At 31.3% G+C, this 24,048-nt stretch overlaps 2 protein-coding genes across 3 annotated transcripts in view; one reads left to right on the top strand and one right to left on the bottom strand.

Moving 5' to 3' along the window:
* Positions 1-24,048, bottom strand: part of LOC145328169 (uncharacterized) — a 183,478-nt gene that overhangs the window by 13,194 nt on the left and 146,236 nt on the right. The window lies entirely within an intron of this gene.
* Positions 1,329-22,946, top strand: LOC145328529 (uncharacterized). The gene is made up of 14 exons (XM_080172241.1): positions 1,329-1,416; positions 2,450-2,638; positions 3,116-3,374; positions 3,916-3,979; positions 4,284-4,324; positions 6,986-7,087; positions 7,436-7,469; positions 7,759-7,830; positions 15,159-15,211; positions 15,499-15,546; positions 15,937-16,002; positions 17,273-17,321; positions 18,178-18,267; positions 22,837-22,946. The coding sequence occupies exons 1-14, from the start codon at positions 1,329-1,331 to the stop codon at positions 22,855-22,857; spliced, it is 1,176 nt and encodes a 391-aa protein (XP_080028367.1). The 3' UTR covers positions 22,858-22,946.

The following is a 24,048-nucleotide window of genomic DNA, read 5'->3' as shown; positions in this document are numbered from 1 at the left end:
TTTGAGCTTTGAGCTTTGCTACTTATGGATGTTGATATCCTTGTTAAATCTATCCTATTATATAAAGTAAAAAGCTTTTTTTCTATGTAACAAAGGATCTCACTAACCGCTGAACCGATTTAGTTCTTCTTTTCAAGGAATCTTCAAATATATCCCTGGATGGGTTTAGGTTATTTATTTCCTTATTTATGTCTTGGGATGGTTTTAGGCCATGTTTTGCCATTTCCTATCTTTTGCGATACAGAGCACCTAGATGATAGGGGCACAGCCGCTAGTGTTGAAAATAAGTTAATAAGTGAAACTGACATGATTGTTATTAGTGCAAAAATGTAAACAAATGTATTTATTTATGATAAGGACTCGTTACTGAAAAATACCGGACAAATGCTAAATATACCCACAAGATGTCGCAAATAAATATTTTTAAAATGATTTTATTTAAATAAACTTGTCAAATTGTAAAATCATTTTTTATCTTATTTATAATTATTGATAATTTATTATTAAATCTTTGGTTAATACTTTATATTCCAAACAAAAATTTATAAGGAATGATTTTTTTCGAATCTATTAAATTTATGATTTCTTAAAGCATTTGACAGTGAAGTAAATATCAATTACCACATCGAATATGGGTTTATTTTTTATGGATTTTACAGGTCCAATTATGTCAAATTTACTTACCCTGTCGATTACTTGTGTCGTTTTAATGTCAACATAAATATGTAGATTTTTGCTAATCATAGTAAAACACAAATGGCATTAATTTGTTCTAAAACTTTTTTTTATAATATTTTTAGCTTTAAAGTGGGGCTTTTCTATAATTAAGATCGGTCCATCCGTCTACATGTTCGTTCGTAACAGATAGCTCTTTTTCGTTAATCTATACGCGATAGAATTGTACTATCGACTTAAAACTTTGCCTGATGAATTCAACAATTTATTACGATTTGGAAACCGTAGCAACTCTATAGTCGTTAGCAGAAAGTCTTATTTCCATTTGAAATATGCAGAATTTTTACTTTTTAGACAACAACTTTTTGTCCTATCCATATATGATGATTCCTAGGAAAACATTTCCATTATTTTAAGCAAAGCATCTCTATGACTACATCCTATAAATAAAATATGTTCTTATATTCTTATATAGTATCCTATATTTATGCAATTTTGCAACAATTTAAGATCAATTTTGTTTAGACTTACAAAATAATGTTCTGACACACTACATGAGTAGTTATTGGCTTGTCAATCCTTTTTTTAGAGCTTTGCTTTTATGGTAGTTGTTGTTATTGTCAAGACTTCGCTCTCTTTTACAGGATTACAATATGAATATTGATAGCAATGAAGAAGAAACACTAGAAGACAAAACTATCATCCTAGATGTTGAAGAAAAATATGTTAGTACAATTACAGGCAGAATACTATATTTTATCAGTTGACAACCCTCCTCCTACCTTTAATAAAATGATCAGCTGATTTTTTATTGACTTTTATAAGAGCTCATTTAGCTGGTTGATATTTATATCCATATTTTGACTATAAGTAAGCATAAATACTATTATCATGTGATCTAAGTGTCTGGCTGTATTGTACCCCCCCCCCCCCACCCTAAATCTTAAACCCCTATGCACCTCTTGATTTTGGTTTAAGTGGAGTTTAAGTGGGGAGTGTAAAAATTTTTGATTGCGTATCGTGCATCACCCTAGCAAAACCCTTTGCACGCCACTGGTTCAGTATTGTTAAAGGTTCAAGAAGCCAACAGAAGGAAGATTACCTGCAGAAAGATATCATCAGATCCGAGTTGGAGAAAAATTTCAAATAATGTCATTCTTGAAGAAGGTTTATCACATAGATTACTATAGATGAAATGCTTGTAATGCCAGTGATAGAGGTGACAATGGATTGTTTATTATATTAGTCCCCAAAGTTTTCAGAAAACGTTGGCTTTACAACTTTGGGGACTATAATGAATTGATAGGTTGTTTCATTAAGTTGAGTGTTCAAAAGTTTCAACCACTAATTTTAATCTACAGAAGGGTAATTTTGTGTATCTTCAAGTTATCGGCCATTGTCTTATCCATTAAGGTCAATGACTTTTAATGCACTTGATAATTTTAGAAGAGAACTTTTTTCTTTGTAAAATTGCCAATAATAAAAGATATTAATTTTTTCCGTATAACTTCGAAACCTATTTATATCCAATGTATTAGGACCGGTTTTCAGCCATACCGAAAAATCATGTATAGCATCGTATTACAGTCATTTTTTCCGAAATCTAAAAAAATAATCATAAAATAAATACCAGTTTTGTTAGACCGGGACTCCGGCTCTTCGGGGCTAACAAAAATGGTTTTAATGTTTAATATGTTTTTTCCAATATCCACGGAAAGCTGTCTATAATTTGATGCGATAAATAACTATTACCAATTAATTGCTTTGTCTATAGCTTTCTATGATTTAACATTAGAAGATCAAACCAAATCACAACTGGTAACAAGAATCATTCACGAGGATATTCCAACTATCAAAGATGACATTGAAACTACAATAGACACTGAAAAAGATGACAGCTGGCTTCAAATTTATACTCCAATAAAGAGATATGAAGAAAGCATGGTGACAGAAACTGGAATAGGTAAAAGTATTCAGGAAAACTATTAATACAACAAGGAAGATAAGATTAAAGAATACAGGGATAATTGTGTCAACAAGAAGTACAGCAACCTTAATTGTACAGTTTTGCTGTTTTATAGGAGCTTTTTAGATTAAGGGAACAAATCGGATTATTCATTTAAATTGCCTGTTGAGTAGTGCACCCCCCCCTCTCCTTCTCCCTCCCAACAAATTGCAAGCCAATACCATGCTTTAAGGTTTGACAGATAAAGTTTGGATTTCAAAGTCTGCTTGCTGTAATACAGTACTGATGTTAAAAATATTATGACTTATGAGATGTTAATAAATATTTAAATATATTTTATGTAAGAATATATATATGTTTATGTAAGCATTTAGTGTATAAATATAAACCCTAATCATAGAGTAGATGCGCTACTCAACAAATATATCTATGTCTTACTTGTTTTAATAATCATTTTTCTGATTACTTGCTAAGACAAACAAGAAACCAAAACTGATACTGACAGAATGGAATCAATTTCAAGTCAATCATCCAACCAAAAAGAGAATCCAAAGAAAAAAGAATCAACACATAGTATTTTAAGAAAGATATCAACAGGATTATCTTGGAGAAAATCTTCAAAAGATATATCATATCAAATTAAAAATCAAGAAAATCCATCAAATAATTTGGATGCTGAATTTGTGGATTTGTCCAAAAGAAAGGTGTCTTGGGTTGATAAGATTCTTAACAGGTAGCTTTTTGTTGCTTTATATATTTTTACAGACATATATTATAAAGACTTCTGTTTTGATTTATCTATGTTACCGTGTTGCATGATTTTAATTGTCCTTGTTTTAGCTTAAAAATGAAGGCTTTAACACCGAATGATCTGTTACCCAGCTAGTCTTTAATAGAACTTAGGGGGAGAAGGGGGGACCTGAGGAGGGGAGCTAATACGTCACTCTCTTACAGCTTCCTATTTTTTTTATATACACTAAAAATAAGACTGAAAAAAACCTGACTAGGTTAGATGGTTTCCCCAAAGATTTTTTAAGCTTAATATATAAGTTGCTTAATAAGGCAGAATGTTTCCTAAAAATTTTTCTTACCTAGAAAAATTTCACCTAAATTAGAGTCCTTATTAGGGTCAATGAAAGGTCGGATGAGTTGACCTCTTCTACTCATCCGACCTTTCATTGACCCTAATAAGGACTCTAACTTACTCTAACTCAGTATCTAAAAAATATAATAAAACCTGAAAATACTCTTTAAACTATTTATACTTATTTTAGTACCAAGTCAATTCATAGTGTCAATGATATACGAAAAGAAGCTGTTTATTTGCCAAATTTGAAGGTATTCATTCATCAGTTTTATCAGGGCTCGGCAGCCGAGAATTAGACTCAAATATAAACTTGCTTGGATGCCTTGCATTTTTTAAAAAAAAGAGAGATTGCCATATTTTTTACTTCTAGATCAATTTTAAATAGTAGCAGGTTGATTTCCTTACAGCTTCCAGGCGACTGTCGCGTAGATAATATGGCTATTTATCGCATTGTATTAGAGACAACTTACCGCGGATACAAAAACTTTAAAATCTTAAATTTTATCTCGAGATGAAAATGAAATTTTATAATGATTTTAAATTTTTATACTTAAGGTTTCCTCAAATGATGAAAATGCTAAAGAAAAAAGAAAAAGGTAGTTTATTTAAATTTATTATTTAACACGTGGTACAATGAAGTACAAACAATTAATAAGCATACAATAGTAAAGTTTAATACAGTATAAAAAAAAGAAACTTAAGAATTTTATGTTCAGATTATTTCACTTAAAGTAGAGGCGTGCAGAAAGGGGGGTTTATAAGTAAAAGAGCAGAAACTCTTTATTCATGGAAATACAAAATTCAAATTTCTGACATTTTGATGGGATTTAAGGCAGGGGAGAGATATTGGGCTGTTTATTACAATATTGTCTTCTTTGTTGGCTTAACAACATTGGGGGCTTTAATGGATTTTGATTGTTTGGTTCATTAAGTGCGTGTCACAATGTTTCAACCACTTATTGTAATCTACAAAAAGGGTAATTTAGTTTATAATCATTGGTGACGTGCATCAATTTATCGGTCATTGTCTAATCTCATTAGATCCCTGAATTTAAGGAGAGGGGGGAGGGGTAGGGAGGAGATAAAAGTGGATGAATTAATATAAGCTCCAGATTAAGATCTCACTACCTGATTGTAAACGGATTTATTAATACTTGGATCTTACACCAGATTTTCATTTTCTCTAATAAAGTTAAACATGCAGTGGGCTAAAATAACAATTCTCCCATCCCTCCCACTATACCGAATTCCATACCCTCCTGCTGTATAAAAGAATTTACCAATAAATGACAGGGGAAATAAACGACAATTTATTTCCTTACATTATATCCACGTATATTCTACATCCATTTGAATGAAAGAGAAGTGTAAACCAGTATAACAATATTCATAAAAGGCAACAAAAATAAATCAGCTTAACGATTATTATGGAAAATTAAGGAGTATGAATAAATATTTTATCATGATTGAAAACTTGTTTATGCATTATATGTTTTACATTGTTTAGATATGATTGTGATTTTTACTAAATCAGCTTTTATCTTTTTTATCAAACATTAAAGAAAAAATCAACGAATACCTACGGCGCACAGTTAATTTACTTTTAAGCAATTTTAATATAATTAATTTAATATGCTTAAAACCCATGTTATTAAAGTGATTTGTGCTTAATTTTCTCATCTCAAACAGGCAAAGGTACGGCCTAACTCAAAATTTAGAGTAGCTGCGATACAAAAAAACAAGGATGACAACATCCATAAAAGCGAAGCACTGAAACGGTAGGACAAACGGACATGAACACTTATATAGTGTCAGAACTGAATAATCAGAATATAAATGTATAAGAGTTGAAGAAAAATTGTAAGTAAATTTGTTGAAAAATTGCTTTATACAGGATAATGTTGGACATACTTACATATTTAGGACTTGATTATAGAGTTGCTTCGCTTATAACATTATACTTTGTTGTCCCAGGAATCAATATACCAAAAATCAGATCAATCGGATGATTAGATCACATAAAAATTTGTTGTTAAAAAAGTAAAAAAAACAACATGTTTAAAATGGACGTACGGACATTTTGGTAATGATTATAGAGTTGTTACGCTTTCTAAATCGTACCTAACTACTAAAGGAATCACCATGCAAAATTTGAAATCGATAGGACAATTCTAACATGCCTAAATTAACGAAAAAAGCTATCCGTTACGGACGGACGGACGGACGGACCGACCCTAATTATAGAAAAGATTCGCTTTTAAAAAACACCTGTACAGCCGATTAGAATTAAATGATAGTAATCTAAAGTGATGTAATTTGTCTTTTTGTGTATAAATTTAGTTTCAAAATTGCCCGTTACGCCATTTATTTTTGATGCAATATTCTCTGTATTTAGTAAAATAACACATTATTACAAATTTTAAATTCTCTTTTAGACTAGGTTAAATCTTTTAATATTGTATATAATAAAATTGCAATGTTCAGGGAAAAAAATTATAATAGAAAAGAAAATTATTTTACTAATAGAGTAGTTTCATAAAAATCACGTCTATTTGGATATGTATGTCATTGCAGACTTTAAACTATCTGGATCCCAATATTTTTACGAAGATTGATTCTTCAATTTACAATATATTGTGCGGATATTTGTATTCCTTTCAATGGCCAAAGATGTCATTATTTACAATAAAACTTTTAATTAATAATAGTTATTTCTTTCATCGTAATGTAAACTGCTTTCCGCGGATGTAGAATGTCTGAAGCTTCTTTGTCCAAGATCCATTTTAAAAGCATAATTAACATACAGACGGGCAAAACAATAGCAATATTCATATGCACTAGCTGAGTAATTTGCAGGTCAGCTTGGTATTAAAAAGGTCATGTTTATAAATATTTTTAGTCAACTTTCCTAAAAGGTATGTCCCATTCGAAACATCTAAATTATTAATAGAGCAAAATTATGAAGAAGCTCTTTTTGGTGCATTTGAAAAAAAGGAAATACATTTTAAAACTTTTGGCCGAAAAATCCCTAATGACGTCATATTATAATATTGCACAATTTTATTGTGAGGTCATTCGGGATGCTTTAAAAAAGGTTTTCTTGTATTCATTCGAATCCGGTGGATAGGAACCGGTTCTCATCCATACGAAAAAACTATGTCTAGCATTGTATTATAAACTGCTTTCTACGAAAATAAAAATGTACAATTATAAGATTAAGTTTTTTTATATATGTTGTCATCCTTGTTTAAATTCAGTACCCAGATATCTCGCAGAAAGAGTGAAAGTTGTATAATACATGAGAATAATACCAAGAGAATTAGTGAAATATCTCTTATCAAAAGCAATTATCAACAAAGGTAAAATTAATTGAAACAGAAAAGTTATAATATGAAAGTGTTAGGGTGTTTGTCTGTCTCTTTGTCTGCGTTTGTTTGTATCAAAAACTACCACTAGACCGAATGGTTCTGGCAAGGTTTTGAACTATTTTGGGGGGATGGTACCACTACCCTTCCTAAAATTGGCCCTAGAACTGTACATAAATATTCCTTATAGCTTTTAATTTGTATGGGGTATGTTTGAACCACATTTAGGGGATTATATAATATACATAAATAATATCCTCTCTATCTTCTTGTTTAAATATCACTTGGTTAAAAACAGAAATGAATATACACACATCCATATTTATTTCATATTTTTTCAAGGGCATCCAATGAAAAGAAAACTGCCGAAGAAAAGGTAATTTAGGACGTCCTAGCTTTCTGTCTCAACAGGAGGTATGTCCTATTTTAGGTTTTATATTTCTATCCTTGAAAAGGGCATAATACCAAACTTCATGCTATTGTTAAAAGAGACATTTCCTAAAAAGCAAAACCTAATTGTTTTTTTTTTGTTTTTTTCGGGCGGGCAAACAGACGGACAGTCAGATATCAAATTGTTTTTTGATTCATATAATATCTTAAGTTGTTTTTTCTAAATATTACTAACCCTGCGAGGCTATACCCATAGATATTGTTTGAATATTTAGAGAAAGGAGTTTGCATCCAGACATTTTAGCTTAGCTCACGATTCTGAAACAGATGAATCAGAAGAAGAGAAGGTAATGAACAGGAATCTAAAGTGATAAGACAATGGCCGATATATTGATATACATCCTAAATGTTGATACACAAAAGTTACCCTTTTGTATTTAACAATTAGTGGTTGAGACGTTTGGCCACTGAACTTAATGAGCAAACCAATCAAAATTCGATAAAGGTCCTCAAAGTTATAAAGCTAACGAATAAGAAAACGTAATTATAAAACTTTGGGGAATAGTGTAATAAACACCCAATGTCTCCTTCCTCCCTGGGTAATGAATCTTCCCCCCAAAAATAATTAATAGAAAATAATCCCTTAGTGGTTTTCCTTAAAGTACCTAGTCGCGGCTGTTTACTGATCAGCCGACTTTTTAGCTAGGACATATACAGATGCCTAGATTATAGATATGCTTGGCCAGGAAAGGGATGAATTCAGCAGTCAATTGTTTTATTGAAAACTTATAGAAGCAGTTTAATATCTGCAATAAAAAAAAAACATAATTAGTTAAATTTTAATACATTTCATATAAAGATAATCAAGAAAATACTTTACTCTTAAAAAAGAGTTAAATTTTTCATTCTCAAACACTTTGGTGTGCAGTGTTCTAAAAAAATCCAATCTACTTCGCAAAAAGAAAAAAATATTTTAGTTTCTAAAAAATATGTTTAGTTAATTTTCGCTTATTTTTAATTTTAAAAAATGACTATATACATCTAAAAAAATACGATTGTACACGCAATTATGTACATTCGGGTGGTTTTAAAATGGATAAAAAACACTCATACCTATTCTGAGAATTCATACAGCCCCCTTTTCCACTACACAAGCTCTCACTTAGCCCAAAAACAATACATTATTCTCAAGAATGAATCTTTCTTTTCATTCAAACAAAAGAACCCAAGCACACTAAAGGAATGTGCTTGCCACATCACATAGATGCAGAGGCGAATTATACTATCCACACCTTTCCGCAAGAATCCGCAAAGTGTGGCGACAAAATTAAGGCCTATATTTCATGTTTTCATTTACAGTTAAATCCTTCTTTCCCCTTCTTCAGAGATATTTAATTTAAAAAAAAAATTAAAATCCTTATCATTAAAATCACTAAGACGACTTTCAATTTTTAGGATTAATATATTGCCTATCAAAAATATATTAAATTGAAATACGATTATTGACAATTAATTAGATTATCTTTCGAAATGAAAAAAATTCTAAACCTATTTTTTATATCCCTGAAAATTTTACCTTTGTTAATTTGAAATAAATAATTGTCTGCTAATATGTTCACAACATTCACATAAATAACTCCCAGTGGTAAAAAAATAATATTAATTTGTTGTAATTTATAAAAGATTTTTAATGTAATAGCGTTCGTATTTGATTTTATAAGATATAATCATTTATAAAAAAAGTGTTATTAGGCAATTAGCATTGGAGTTTTTTTATTACAGTCATAGCAGTGCCGCATTATTTTGCGGTAACCAAGACGAAATTTAAATTATCTCCCGCAAACATGTATTCAATTTGCAAATGAAAAAAAAGGCCCAGATGCAGTAGTCAGAAAGGAAAGTTAAAATTATCTAGGTTAAATGTTAAAATTTTTATAAATGGGGGGGGGGGGGAGTTCTAACACTTTTACGTAAACAGTGATTATAGGCTTTGTCTTTGGAGTGAGAGGATAAATTATTTTACAAAAAAGTTTCCTTTTGGGATGTAGTTTTCCTATTCAAAAAAATTAGGATTTGCCTCCAGGTCCAGGTACTGCAGGCCTCCAGGTGGATTCTGGACAGGTAAAAAAAGTTCAAGTCAGAACAAAACTTATTTAACAAAAGTTGCTACTTTATGGGCAGTTTGAACTTATTTGAAGAAAATTTTGAAATCATGCTCCAGGTTCAGGTACTGCAGGCCTCTAGGTGGATCCTGGACAGGTAAAAACTTAAAATTTTTACTTTTAAAGTCAGAATAAAACTTATTTAACAAAAGTTGCTACTTTATGGGCAGCATGAACTAATTTGAAGAAAGTTTTTAAATCAGGCTCCATGTACAGGTACTGCAAGCCTCCAGGTGGACCCTGGACAGTTAAAAACTGAAAATTTTCACTATTTAAGTTAGAAAAAAACTTTTTTAACAAAAGTTGCTACTTTATGGATGGTATGAACTAACTTGAAGAAAATCTTGTATTCAGGATCCATGTTCAGTTACTGCAGGCCTCCAGGTGGATCCTGGACAGTAAAAAACTGAAAATTTTTACTATTTAAGTTAGAACAAACCTTATTTTAAAACCTGCTACTTTTTAGCTAGTTTACCTAATAAGCTTAAGATCTCGGTAACCACTGAACCGATCGTATTCTTCTCTTCAGGGTATATACCTGTATAGGTCCTGTGGTGGTTTTAGGTTATTTTCTTTTGGCGTGGGACACCCCCAACCCCCCCAAAAATAAAAAAAAATCCCTCTCATTTTTTTTTGAAATGTAGAGCCAGTGCCTCAAATTTTTTTTGATGATGCAAATGATGAAGATAATGATCCACCCCATGTACTACATTTTTATAAATTACTTCTTGGGGCAAAGCCACCAGTAAATTAAATAGTAGAAATTTTAGTTTTTAACTGTCCAGGATCCACCTGGAGGCCTGCGGTACCTGAACATTAAGTCTAATTTCAAAATTTTCTTCAAGTTAGTTCATACCATCCATAAAGTAGCAACTTTTGTTAAAAAAGTTTTTTTCTAACTTAAATAGTGAAAATTTTCAGTTTTGCAGTACCTGAACATGGAGCCTGATTTAAAAAACTTTTTTTAAATTAGTTCATACTGCCCATAAAGTATCAACTTTTGTTAAATAAGTTTTATTCTGACTTCAAAATTAAAAATTTTCAGTTTTTACCTGTCCAGGATCCACCTGGAGCCCTGCAGTACCTGAAACTGGTTTAATTTTTTTTTTTCAAATCAGTTCATACTATCCATAAAGTAAGTTAAATAAGTTTTTTTCTAACTTGAAATTTTTTTACCTGTCCAAAATCAACCTGGAGGCTAGCAGTATCTAAACCTGGAGGCCAAATAAATTATTTTTTTTTAAATAGGAAAACTACATCACAAAAGGAAATTTTTTTGTGAAATAATCTCTCCTCTCACTCTAAAGACAAAGCTTATAATCACTGTTTACGCAAAAGTGTCAGAACTCCCCCCCCCCCCCCTCTTAACACTAATTGAAAGGCCATAATTTATTGAATTAAAATGTGATTATCTTCCTATTATATAAAGTAGTAAGCGTTTTTTGTCTGTCCCGAAGGATCTCGCGAACCGCTGAACCGATATTGTTCTCCTTTACAGTGAAGCTTCTTATAGGTTCTGGGAAGGTTTTAAACTATTTTTGGAGAGGGTGTCTTCACCCCACTCCCCCCCCCAAAAAATATTTTTTATTCTTTTGAAACTCAAATTTAATATGGGATGAGGTAGACTTTTCCCCCTCCTAAATTAAGTGCTCCTAGAGGCTTCTAGGGGCGTAACCGCTAATATTATTTAAAGTAGTAAGCTTTTTTTGTCTGTAGCGAAGGATCTTGCTAATCGCTGACCCGATATGGTTCTTCTTTACATTGAAGCTTCCTATAGGTTCTGAGGTGGTTTTAGGCTATTCTATTTTATAGTCTGGGTATGGTGTAAGGCTATTTTCTGCCCTTATTTATCCTTTAGAATAGAGCTTCTAGATGCTAGGGGCGCAGCTGCTTGTATATATCAAAGCGCGAAGCTTTTTTATCATTATTAAAAGCGAGTTTTTCTATAATTAGGGTTGGTCAGTCTGTTCGTCCGGAACGGATAGCTCATTTCGTTAATTATGGCATGTTAAAGTTGTCCTATCAATTTGAAACTTCATATATTGATTCCTTTCATAGTAAGGTACAATTTAGAAAGCGTAGCAACACTATATTCAATACCAGAATGTCTGTATGTCCATTTTAAACATGTCGTTTTTTACTTTTTTAACAACAAATTTGTATGTGATGTTATTATCCGATTGATCTGATTTTTGGAATACTGATTCCTAGGACAACAAAGTACAATTCCATAAGTGAAGCATCTCTATAATCACCTCCTAAAAATGTATGATTGTCCTTAAATATTATCCTGTATTTCAGCAGTTTTTAACAAATTTACTTACAATTTTTTCGTCTTTTATAAATTGATTAATGAGTTCTGACAATCTACAGGTGTTAAACTTCGTTTTTAAACTGTTTCAGAGCTTCGATTTTATGGATGTTGTCATTCTTGTTTTTAATGTCTATTTTTGGGGCGTCCAAATAATTACTGTTTGGAGGGAACAGGGGGCATAACTTCATTTTTCACACAATTGAAATGAGAGTGCGATCTAAATTTATGATCCTAGTATGTTAATGCAATTTTTAAACTTAATCTTATTAATATAAATATAGTTTTTAATTGAAATTAACAGGGTTTAGAAGCTGCGGGTAAGCCTCAGTGAAATCGTCATATTATAACTTTAGAATTAAGCTGGATATCTAAACATGTTTCTTAACAGCCATTCTCCTTATTAAAATCTTTATTTTCCACACCTGCGGAATTTGAGGCTTGTGTGCGGCTGTCGATCCCTTGAAATTACTATTCTTAGCCCAACATAAGAAAACTGTATATTCTATGATAACAGCTGATTTAGTAAACAAAACTTCCTTTTAATGAAAAATTATCTTTTTTTGCAAAAATCGTGTTATAAATTTTTTTTTAAAGTTAGACAGCTTAAAAAATAAAAATAAATTATATTTATTTTACACCTTTTTTTTATTTTGCTGCCTTAATAAGGAAATATTTAATATATTTGAATCGGCTTAATGCAATTTTTTTTCTTTTTTTTATGATTATTCAATACGTATGAAAAAGTAACATTTAAAAATCTCGCCACAAGAAGATTTAACAAACAAAATATTGATTTTGAGTACAATTTGATTTTTAAGTTTTAGAAAAACTATAGAAATATTCAAAGTTAAGTGTTTGTTTACATTTTGAAAAAATTATTTTGCCCTGTTCTATTTAATTAGAACTTTTCAAAAAACTTCATTTAATAAAAGATTAATATTTTTTAATGTTTTTTAAAACATATTACTTTAGATTGGTTAAAAGTTTATTTGTCTATGTGATTTAGGGGTTGCAATTTTTTTGCAAATTACGTTTTTTGGCTTTTCATTCAAATAAGTTGCACAATTCTGGTTTTTACTGTATAAATTTATTAAAAGACTTCAGAAAAACATATTATAATCCTTACATTTACTTTTTTTTCTAACATTCTATTTTTTAGGAGACTTTTTATATCGCTGACAAAAATGGCATTATTCTGCAAAAAAAATATTTTTTTTTGCAAATCTAAAGATATGAAAGTATTTAATAAATGGTTAACTTTAATTTTTGTTTTAGCAAAATGGATTATTGTTTCTTATAAGATGAAAATAAGGTATCGCAAATATTTGTTGCAATTTTAATGCGATTTTATTGCAAATAGGAAGACATAGGATTTTAGTTTTAACAGATTATGATTCTGGACCCAAAATTACATAGGACTGAAGTTTTCGTTTGTTGATTGCTGAAAGTTAAAGTTTCTTGCTCTAGAATCGCTATGTGACATATTAGCAGACCAAAGCGCACATTGAAGAAAATGCCGTATACAATTCTCAAAAATCAAAACAAATAGTCGTCTACGAAACCTTATCAAAGAAAGACATTTACATACACACACATTTTGAGTCAACCAATCAAAATTCCAAATAAGATTTTTCTTTCCTTTCTGAAAACCGCTGAATTACCAATACATACCTACTCGAGCAGAGAATCAACCAACTAACCCCAACGTGCTTCTTGTTAATGACAAAGTCCTTAGGAAAAGCACAACTCAGTTTGATGGTAAATGACATCATGTTAGAATAGTCTATGTAATGACGTAATTTGGGATTTTTCGGACAAAAGTTTTTAAAGAAGGCGTATCAACTTTTTCACTTTTTATTTAAGATAGCTAGCCGGTTCTTTTAGTAAGTAGTAGATGTAAAATTTTTGATAGAATTCAGATATGCAATCGGTTTTTTTGTAGACCTCTTATTTTTAAAGTAATTTAAGTTTTTAAAAAAAAATAATTAAGTCGGTTTTAAGGTACTAAAACGCAACAAAATAAAAGAAGAAAATAGCCAGTATTAACAAAAATAGTAAGATCTTTAATTTGACACCTTACTTATAAAATTCTGTTGAGTAATTATTGAGGAAATCAATTTTTTTAACCTTGGTTTAATCAAAACTTTGAAGTAAAATATAATCTCCCACAGGCATAAAAAATATGGGTTCATATATACCTTTAGAATCAGAAAAATATTACGAATCCATTGTAAGCAAAATTGAAAAAAGTAAAAAAATAAAAATAATAAAAATGGCCTAACGTATTATTTTTTACATGTAACACTTAATTGTAACTATTAAACTAGCCAATCACAAGTCTCAAAAATTGACTAATCGGGATGCTTAACCTCAAAACCTCAACCAATAAAATTGACAAAAAAAAGGATAATGTTCATAGAATATATACAATAGATACTACAATGAAAATAGTGATACTTACATAACATGTAAAGAACGAAAAATTATGAACAAATATGCTTCAATCTGTTTATGAACTTCAAAACAATGCAGTTAAAAATGCTTTATTGTTTCTTGTGTTTAAAAAATATCTGTTACATTGTATGTATATTTATTTAGGTTTATTTCAAGTTCCAAGTTTTCAAGTTGTTCAACCCTTTAAAGCCGAAAATTATGATTCTTAAAATAAACTTATATTTTTTATTATAGTTTTATAAAACTTTTTCAATTTAGCTTACAATAAATTCATAATATTTTTCTGATTCTAAAGTTATATATGAACCCATATATTTTATGCCTGTGGAAGATTATATTTTACTTCAAAGTTTTGATTAAACCAAGGTTAAAAAATTGATTTTTTCAATAATTACTCAACATAATTTTAAAAGTAAGGTGTCAAATTAAAGATCTTACTATTTTTGTTCATACTGGCCATTTTATTCTTTTATTTTGTTGCGTTTTAGTACCTTAAAACCAACTTAATTATTTTTTTGAAAAACTTAAATTACTTAAAAAATAAGAGGTCTACAAATAACCGATTGCATATCTGAATTCTATGAAAAAATTTACATCTACTACTTACTAAAAGAACCGGCTAGCTATCTTAAATAAAAAGTGAAAAATTGGGGGATAAATTTAAAAACTTTTGGTAGAAAAATACCGAATACATATCAAAATAATGTAACGTCATTTGTATAGGCAATAAAAGATCTTCATTTAGGAGACAGATGATGAAAATAAAGGCATTTATGGAATAAACGATGATGGCAAGAGGTAAGGCAATTCTTATTTCTTTTTTGATTGATCTGTATAAAACAATATTCATGCCTCTATTTGTTCTGCCAGTTAAAATTAAATTATATTAAAATTATTCATTATGGTGGTTGCAATCAAAATCCCCCCCCCCCTTCTAAATGATATTCCTGGTTTTTTTTAATTCTTTTTTTTTAAGAGGCATTTAGTCAAAGGTTATGGATGTCACACCCTACAAGAGAATATTTTAAAACTGCATAAAAAATGACTGCTTTGTAATATAGGTAACTAATGTAATTTTATTTTAGTAAAATTTGTAACTATTTCACTCTTGATGCTGCTACAACGGATGACAGGTATATTTAAACAAGGATGGCAGTATCCCTAAAAGCGAAGCTCTAAGATAGGAAAGAAGGACAAAGAACATTAACTCATATAGAGTGTCAGAACTTAATAAAAATATTACAAAAGAATGGATTAGACTATGGAAAATAAATTGATGTACATTGTACATCCCCAACGTTGATAAACAAAATTTTCGCGTCTGGTGATTGAATTATTAGTTGCAAAAGTGCCCAAAAATTTTAACCAGTAATTCAATAAACAGAAGAGATAATTATTTTATCAACATCAATTTATGGTCCATCGTCTTATCCCTTAAGATCCTGAACTAAAAAGAACTAACTTGATATCTGCATAGCATTTGATACTATACCATTACTTTAATTTTACAGGTAATTCTTTAGGTTAGAGAATAATCCAGCAGGAAGATTGGCAAAGCTATTTGAAGACGAATTGAATGCAGATATAAAGTATGATTTACTATATATTAAACTAGCGGCTTCGCCCCTAGCCTCTAGAAAAAAAATTTAAAATATAAAAAAGTATAAAAAAAATATAAAAAGATATAAAAAATTTAAAACATATATAAAATTATATAAAAACTTAAAAAACATTAAAATTAGAAAAAAATACAAAAAAAATTTTTAGGGGGAAATTTTCATTTTTTGGGGGGTTTGGGGTGTCCCACCCCCCAAGAAAATAGCTTAAAACCACCACAGGACCGATAGGTATATACCCTGAAGAGTAGAATCCAATCGGTTCAGTGGTTACCGAGATCTTAAGCTTCAGACGGACGGACAGACAGACGGACGGACGGACAGACATCAAGCTACTTTGTATTATAGAGCACTGTGGGCTAGAATTGAATCAAGACAAAAGTAAGTGCCGAGCCCTGGGACCTATGTATGGTGAAAATAGACATAAAACCATGATGATTCCAGGTAAAACCAAAATATTTCAGCGGGGGCTTTTTGAGAAAATTAGATTTGAAAATTTCAAGTTCAATTTTCACCCCCTAGGAGTTGTCGCGTAACCATGACAAGAAAAGCAAATATTATTTATTTTAAATTTTGAACAACTTTGCTTTTATGAAGTCCTTCTTAAAACCTCTCTATATATGATTTATTTTAGGCTGAATTTTCGTGACCTTTGCAAAGCAAGTGATAAAAATGGCCATTTATTAACTCCCTTCAGGAGTGGTTTTATGAAGAACTTGTTCAAAATTTAAAATAAATAATCTTTGCTTTTCTTGTCATGATTGTGCGGCAACTCCTAGGGGGTGAAAATTTAACTTGAAATTTTCAAATCTAATTTTCTCAAAAAGCCCCCGCTGAAATATTTTGGTTTTACCTGGAATCATCATGGTTTTATGTCTATTTTCACCATACATAGGTCCCAGGGCTCGGCACTTACTTTTGTCTTGATTCAATTCTAGCCCACAGTGAGAAGGATGTGTGTGTGTTATCTGTGGATTTTTTTGTGATATTGTGCGTTTTAGGATATACCGATAATTTCAAAGTAATACGATGTTTGTCTAAAACTTCAGATTTCGGAACAACTTTAACGATTGGACCTGTGTATTTCTTCAGCAATTGGGGTACCTCCTCCATCCCCATTTAAAAAATATATATTATTGGAATGCACAACGCCCCTTTAAAGATATTCTTTCATTATTTTTTAAAAATATAAAAAGGGTGAGGGAACAATTCGTTTGGGTATTATTTATTCTGAGTATTTTAGGAAGCTAATTGAGTTAGAAGATACAGAGGAAAAAGTAACATTAATAAAGGTAAAACAGTTACAACAAGTTTTTCAAATTTTGGGAAGCAGCTTATACTGCAAAATATAAAAAGGCGTCATACAATACTAATTACCATTGATAGGCCAGTATACATTGTAATTGACCAATAGTAAAATATATACTGGCCTATCATTAGTAATTTTGTATGGCGTCATTTTATTAGGCATCAAATGTGCTTCAATTTTGGATCTAGTGCATGCATTTCACGGTAAAATGTTCCTGGTAAAGATTATCTCAAAAAAAACTAAGCACCTTGAAGGCTGCTAGCTGCCAAACGGCTGAACATACAAAACTTTTAAAACTAATGTAAGTTTATCAGTAAGTTCTATTGTTGATAAAAGCGAAGCTTATGTGCATATAAGGTCGATTCGCTGTACGTTTTTCCATACAGAGTGCTAAGTTTTACGTAGCTTTGTTCTGTTAAAAAATAAGAGGTAAAAAATATATGTCTTTGAATTTTGAATCTCTTGAAGAGAATGATTTTTATAATACTAGCGGCTACGCCCCTAGAAGCCTCTAGGGGCACTGCACTGGTAGTAAAAGAAAAGTCGACCTCATCCTATTTTAAATTTGAGTTTCAAAAGAGTTATAAAAATTATTTTTTCGGGAAGAAGGGGGTGAAGACACCCTCTCGAAAAATAGTTTAAAACCTTCCTAGGACATGTAAGAAGCTTCACTGTAAAGGAGAACAATATCGGTTCAGCGGTTAGCGAGATCCTTCGGTACAGACAAAAAACGCTTACTACTTTATATTATGGGATTTTTAAAGTAAAGATTCTTTTTTTAAAGAAGGAAATTTGTGTGTTTGCTCAGTCACCTGACTGTTAAACATTTTCTATTTTAGAATTATCTCTCAATGATGGAAGTTTTGAAGGACAGAGTTTTGATAAATTCTCATTATGCTATTCTTGATTCAGTATTGTATACTATTCAGGTAAGTTATATAGTTACTAGCGGCTTCGCCCCTAGTGAATGTAATTTTTAAAAATGTAGTACATGTGGTGCAGCACCAAATAATTGGTGTTTCATCTTCATCATCCGCATCATCAAAAAAAATGAGGGGGATCTTCATCATCTGCATCATCAAAAAAAAAGAGGGATTTTTTTTTATTTTTGGGTGGGTTGGGGGTGTCCCACGCCCCAATAAAATAGCCTAAAACTACTACAGGACCAGTAGGTATATTCCCTGAAGTGTAGAATCCGAATGGTCTAGTGGTTACCGAGATCTTAAGGGACAGACAGACAAATGGACGGACGGACAGACAGGCATCGTTCTACTTTGTATTATAGATATCAGTTGCCGTAATTCAGCAAATTAATTCCATTTGAAATTGCTGAAAACTTTAATATTTTAGTGACATAATGTAGTCGTAAAACTTGGGTTTTTTTTGCTGTAACCAAATTGAAGTGGGTAAGAAGTTAGGAAAAGAAGGAAGTTAGTAGTAATACCCAAAGGATATATTAATCATTTTAGTTGTTATTGAAATCTCAAGCTTCAATCAAAAACCTTACTACTTTATATATAATTATTATATGTATAAACACTAGATCTTTTCATGAAAATACTCTTTTTCGAATTTTAGTCTTCTGCTAACCTAAAAAGTTACTTTAGGAGCCTAGAAATACATGTACAAAATTTCAGCTCTCTATCTCTACTGGCGACCTAGCGCCAGGCATGTAAAATATCAACAGATAACGGTAGCACGGCGGTTTTAACAATATCACAGCAATGTGCAGGTTTTAAGCTCTTCTGCATATTTCAATTTAAACACATAAGGGCAAGGATATATTATCCCAAAAATCTTTTGTCAAAGTCTACTCTACACCTAGCGCCAGTCAGTTTTCTAAAATCATGCCTTTTATACCTGTGAAAATAGAAATCGCCAGCGCTAGGTGTAGAGTAGACTTTGACAAAAGATTTTTGGGATATTATATCTTTGGCCTTATGTGTTTAAATTGAAATATGCAGAACACTTAAATTCATCTTCCAAGCCATTCTCTAGGCATTTTAATTTTTTTTATGAAATAATGGGATTTCAAAACTGCCCTTTGAAAAGGCCTAAAAAATATCTTTTTTTGTCACTTTTTTCATTGCTTATAGTTAAAACTTATTAAGATATTATGCTCAGTTAAAAAAAATCGGCGCCTCCAGCACCAAAACTGGCAAAAACTGGCAGTTAAACTTCTGTGCCCCTACTTGCCCCCCTCTTTGGTAAACAGTAGTTATCTCAAGAAGTAAAAGAGATATCAACACAGAAAGAAAACTTTTTAAATAAAACTGAACTAAGTAACCATTACGCATTCAATTTTGGGACTTTCCTTCTAGGGGCTTGTGGAGCAAAAGACCCACCAAAACACTAATAATATGAGTTCTGAGCTTATTTTTAAAGATATTAACCTGATTTTTTAAAAATCTTTTGTTACCATAATTGAATTCAGTAACATTTACAGATTTCATTTTAGGACTTTCCTTCTAGGAGCTTGTTTGGCAAAAGACCCCCAAAAACTAAAAATGTGAGTTCTGGACTTATTTTTAAAGATATCAACCTAATTTTTGTTAGGAAAACTTTCTTCACATAACCAAACTCAGCAACCTATACATATTTCATTTTGGGACTTTCCTTCCAGGTGCTAGTGGAGCAAAAGACCCCCCAAAACACAAAAAATATGAGTTCTGAGCCTATTTTTTAAGATATCAACCTGATATTTTTAAAGAAATTTTTTTTAATAAAACAGAACTCAGTAATGATTACACATTTCATTTTGGGACTTTCCTTTGAGGGGCTTGTGGAGCAAAAGACCCCCCAAAACACAAAAAATATGAGTTCTGAGCTGATATTTAAAGATATCAAACTGATTTTTTTAAAGAAAACTTTTTAACATAACCAAACTCAGCAGGGGCGTCCAACTCCAAGCTTTTTTTTTGGGGGGGGGGGGTAAAATTTGCTTGGAGGGGGGGGGGTGGGTAATTACCCCCCCTGAAATCTGTTGGTAAACAAAATTTGCCCCCAGGGTAAATTTTTTTTTTTTTTTGGGGGGGGGGGTAATTTAAATTTTATTAAATATTTGGTATTTTTTTGTTAGAGATTTTTTATTTTGAGGGGTATTCAAAATGTTTACCCCTCCTAAAATACCCCCTCCGAAATGGTTGATATCTTTAAAAATAAGTCCAGAACTTATATTTTTAGTTTTTGGGGGTCTTTTGCCAAACAAGCCCCTAGAAGGAAAGTCCCAAAATGAAATCTGTAAATGTTACTGAGTTTGGTTATGTGAACAAAGTTTTCAAAAAAAAAATCAGGTTGATATCTTTAAAAATAAGCTCAGAACTCATATTTTTAGTTTTGGAGGTCTTTTGTCCAACTAGCCCCTAGAAGGAAAGTCCTAAAATGAAATCTGTAAACATTACTGAGTTTCATAGACGTCCAAGATGGGGGGTAAAGTGGGGATTACCCCCCCCCCCAAACGAATTTGGGGGTGTCCCCACCCCCAAAAAAAAGCTTGGACGCCCCTGCTGAGTTTGGTTATGTTAAAATTTCCTTTAAAAAAATTCTTTAAATATCAGCTCAGAACTCATATTTTTGTGTTTTTGGGGGTCTTTTGCTCCACAAGCCCCTCAAAGGAAAGTCCCAAAATGAAATGTGTAATCATTGCTGAGTTGAGTTTTATTTTAAAAATTTTCTTTAAAAATTTGGGGGTAAATTTTGGGAAGGTAAACAAAATTTGCCCCGGCCAACAGGTTTCAGGGGGGGTAATTACCCCCCCCCCCCACACAAGCAAATTTTACCCCCCCCCCCCCAAAAAAAAAAAAGCTTGGACGCCCCTGCTGAGTTTGGTTATGTTAAAAAGTTTTCTTTAAAAAAATCAGTTTGATATCTTTAAATATCAGCTCAGAACTCATATTTTTTGTGTTTTGGGGGGTCTTTTGCTCCACTAGCACCTGGAAGGGAAGTCCCAAAATGAAATATATATAGGTTGCTGAGTTTGGTTATGTGAAAAAAGTTTTCTAAAAAAAAATTAGGTTGATATCTTTAAAAATAAGTCCAGAACTCACATTTTTAGTTTTTGGGGGTCTTTTGCCAAACAAGCCCCTAGAAGGAAAGTCCCAAAATGAAATCTGTAAATGTTACTGAGTTCAATTATGGTAACAAAAGATTTTTAAAAAATCATGTTGATATCTTTAAAAATAAGCTCAGAACTCATATTATTAGTGTTTTGGTGGGTCTTTTGCTCCACAAGCCCCTAGAAGGAAAGTCCCAAAATTGAATGCGTAATGGTTACTTAGTTCAGTTTTATTTAAAAAGTTTTCTTTCTGTGTGTTGATATCTCTTTTACTTCTTGAGATAACTACTGTTTACCAAAGAGGGGGGCAAGTAGGGGCACAGAAGTTTAACTGCCAGTTTTGCCGGTTTTGGTGCTGGAGGCGCCGATTTTTTTTAACTGAGCATAATATCTTAATAAGTTGTAACTATAAGCAATGAAAAAAGTGACAAAAAAAGATATTTTTTGGGCCTATTCAAAGGGCAGTTTTGAAATACCGTTATTTCATAAAAAAAATTAAAATGCCTAGAGAGTGGCTTGGAAGATGAATTTAAGTGTTCTGCATATTTCAATTTAAACACATAAGGCCAAAGATATAATATCCCAAAAATCTTTAGTCAAAGTCTACTCTACACCTAGTGCTGGCGATTTCTATTTTCACAGGTATAAAAGGCATGATTTTAGAAAACTGACTGGCGCTAGGTGTAGAGTAGACTTTGACAAAAGATTTTTGGGATAATATATCTTTGCCCTTATGTGTTTAAATTAAAATATGCAGAAGAGCTTAAAACCTGCACATTGCTGTGATATTGTTAAAACCGCCGTGCTACCGTTATCTGTTGATATTTTACATGCCTGGCGCTAGGTCGCCAGTAGAGATAGAGAGCTGAAATTTTGTACATGTATTTCTAGGCTCCTAAAGTAACTTTATAGGTTAGCAGAAGACTAAAATTCGAAAAAGAGTATTTTCATGAAAAGATCTAATAAACACATTTAATTTTTTAACTATTTATATAAGGATAGTAAAATTTGAAGAAAAAAACAAGGATGACAACATCCATAAAAGCAAAGTTACATAAATAAGCTGAAGAAAAAAACATGTAATGTAAATCGCAATTTTAAAAATCATAGAATAGTTATTTCTCGCATTGTATTATAAACGGCTTTCCGCGGATATAGAATGTATAATTATGAGATTAAAACTAGTTTTTTTTAGCCCCGAGGTGCCGAAGGCGCCGGCTAAAAAAACTGGTTTTAATCTTATGGTTGTACATTTCTATATTCGTAGAAAGCTGGATATAATACGATGCTGGACTTAGTTTTTTCGTATGGATGAGAACCGGTTCCTATCCAACGGATTTGAATGAATACGAGAAACAGAATTACTGATAACGTATATGTAGACCGATCATAGATTATAGAAAATCTCCGCTTTCACAATTAACTCATTTTTACTTGCTTTTAGGAAGAAAATCATGATGCTTAAAATGGTTAAATATTTGTGAAAAAAAAATAATGAAATAACAATTTCTGTTTTGAATCAATTATGAAAGAAATATAAAGTTTTAGTCCCTACTTATTATTTTCCATCTTTTTTCAAGAAAATAAAATTAAGACATTTATTCTATAATAAAATCTAAACATCAATAAATAAAAAATTCATCTTATTGAACGTTTTTACACATTATACGCCTATTAAAGAAATGACGTAATACAATACAAATTTGCCAATGGTAGGCAAATACACAGACTAAATTACCAATGCAATGGCAGGCAGTATACATCAATACATAATTGACCAATGGAAGGCCAGTATGACGTTAATTTTAAGGCGCTACAAAAAGCTTACAGATTCTAAAAAGGCTAAAAAAGCATACTATAAAGCAGGGAAGAAAGAAAAATATATCCCTTCTGTTGATTAGAATTATTGGTTGAAAAGTTTTGTCACTACTCTTTGAACCAACCAATCACATTTCTATTAAAGGAACCAAATTTTAAAACTTACGAAAAATAAAAACCTATAACGGTTCAATATTGTTATCTACAGTTTAATGTCCGCTCACTCTCTGACGCAATCAAACGTTTTAAAACTATACCTATGATTTTATTAAACTTATTTTCAGGAAACGTCTCCCTGGCTTTGTAAAAGCAATTTCTCCTTTCATTTCATATCAATAGAAAGTAAATCAAAGTTTTCATGTTGTAGCCATTGTTGTAGAATATTGCTGACACAGGCAAATTTGGCCAGAGAGGGAGGGGACAATGGGCTGTTAATTTATTACACTAGTCCCCAAAGTTTATTAAAAGTTCTTTTATTAATTCGCTTTACAACTTTGGTAACTTGATTGGTTGCTTCATTAAGTTGAGTGTTCAAACGTTTCAATCACTAATTTCATTCAACAATAGGGTAATTTTGTGTATCATAATTGTGGATGTATACCAAATTATCGGCCATTGTCTTATCCCCTTCGATTCCTGAAATTTGAGTCTTATCCAGTCAAGCACTCTACGGAACATCCTACCCTCCCCCCACTCCTTATCGTAAATTCGTTAAAAAAATATTTAATTAAAATCAGCTATTGATATTCTAATGTTTTTAATAGCGAAGCTACTCTATAATTCGAAATGTCCGTCCGTCTGTCCGAGACAAAGTTGGAGAAACGTGATTTTCTCGGCT

Source organism: Acartia tonsa, chromosome 9 (assembly GCF_053477335.1).
Source record: "Acartia tonsa isolate MP-2025a chromosome 9, ASM5347733v1, whole genome shotgun sequence".
Lineage (NCBI taxonomy): Eukaryota > Metazoa > Arthropoda > Copepoda > Calanoida > Acartiidae > Acartia > Acartia tonsa.
This window is presented reverse-complemented; position numbering and strand designations above follow the sequence as displayed.

Excerpts from the sequence above, each read along its gene's own strand:
- LOC145328529 (XM_080172241.1), top strand. The coding sequence starts at position 1,329 with ATGAATATTGATAGCAATGAAGAAGAAACACTAGAAGACAAAACTATC. Across the intron at positions 2,639-3,115 it reads GGTGACAGAAACTGGAATAG|ACAAACAAGAAACCAAAACT; the intron begins GTAAAAGTATTC and ends TTACTTGCTAAG. Across the intron at positions 7,831-15,158 it reads ATGAATCAGAAGAAGAGAAG|GAGACAGATGATGAAAATAA; the intron begins GTAATGAACAGG and ends ATCTTCATTTAG.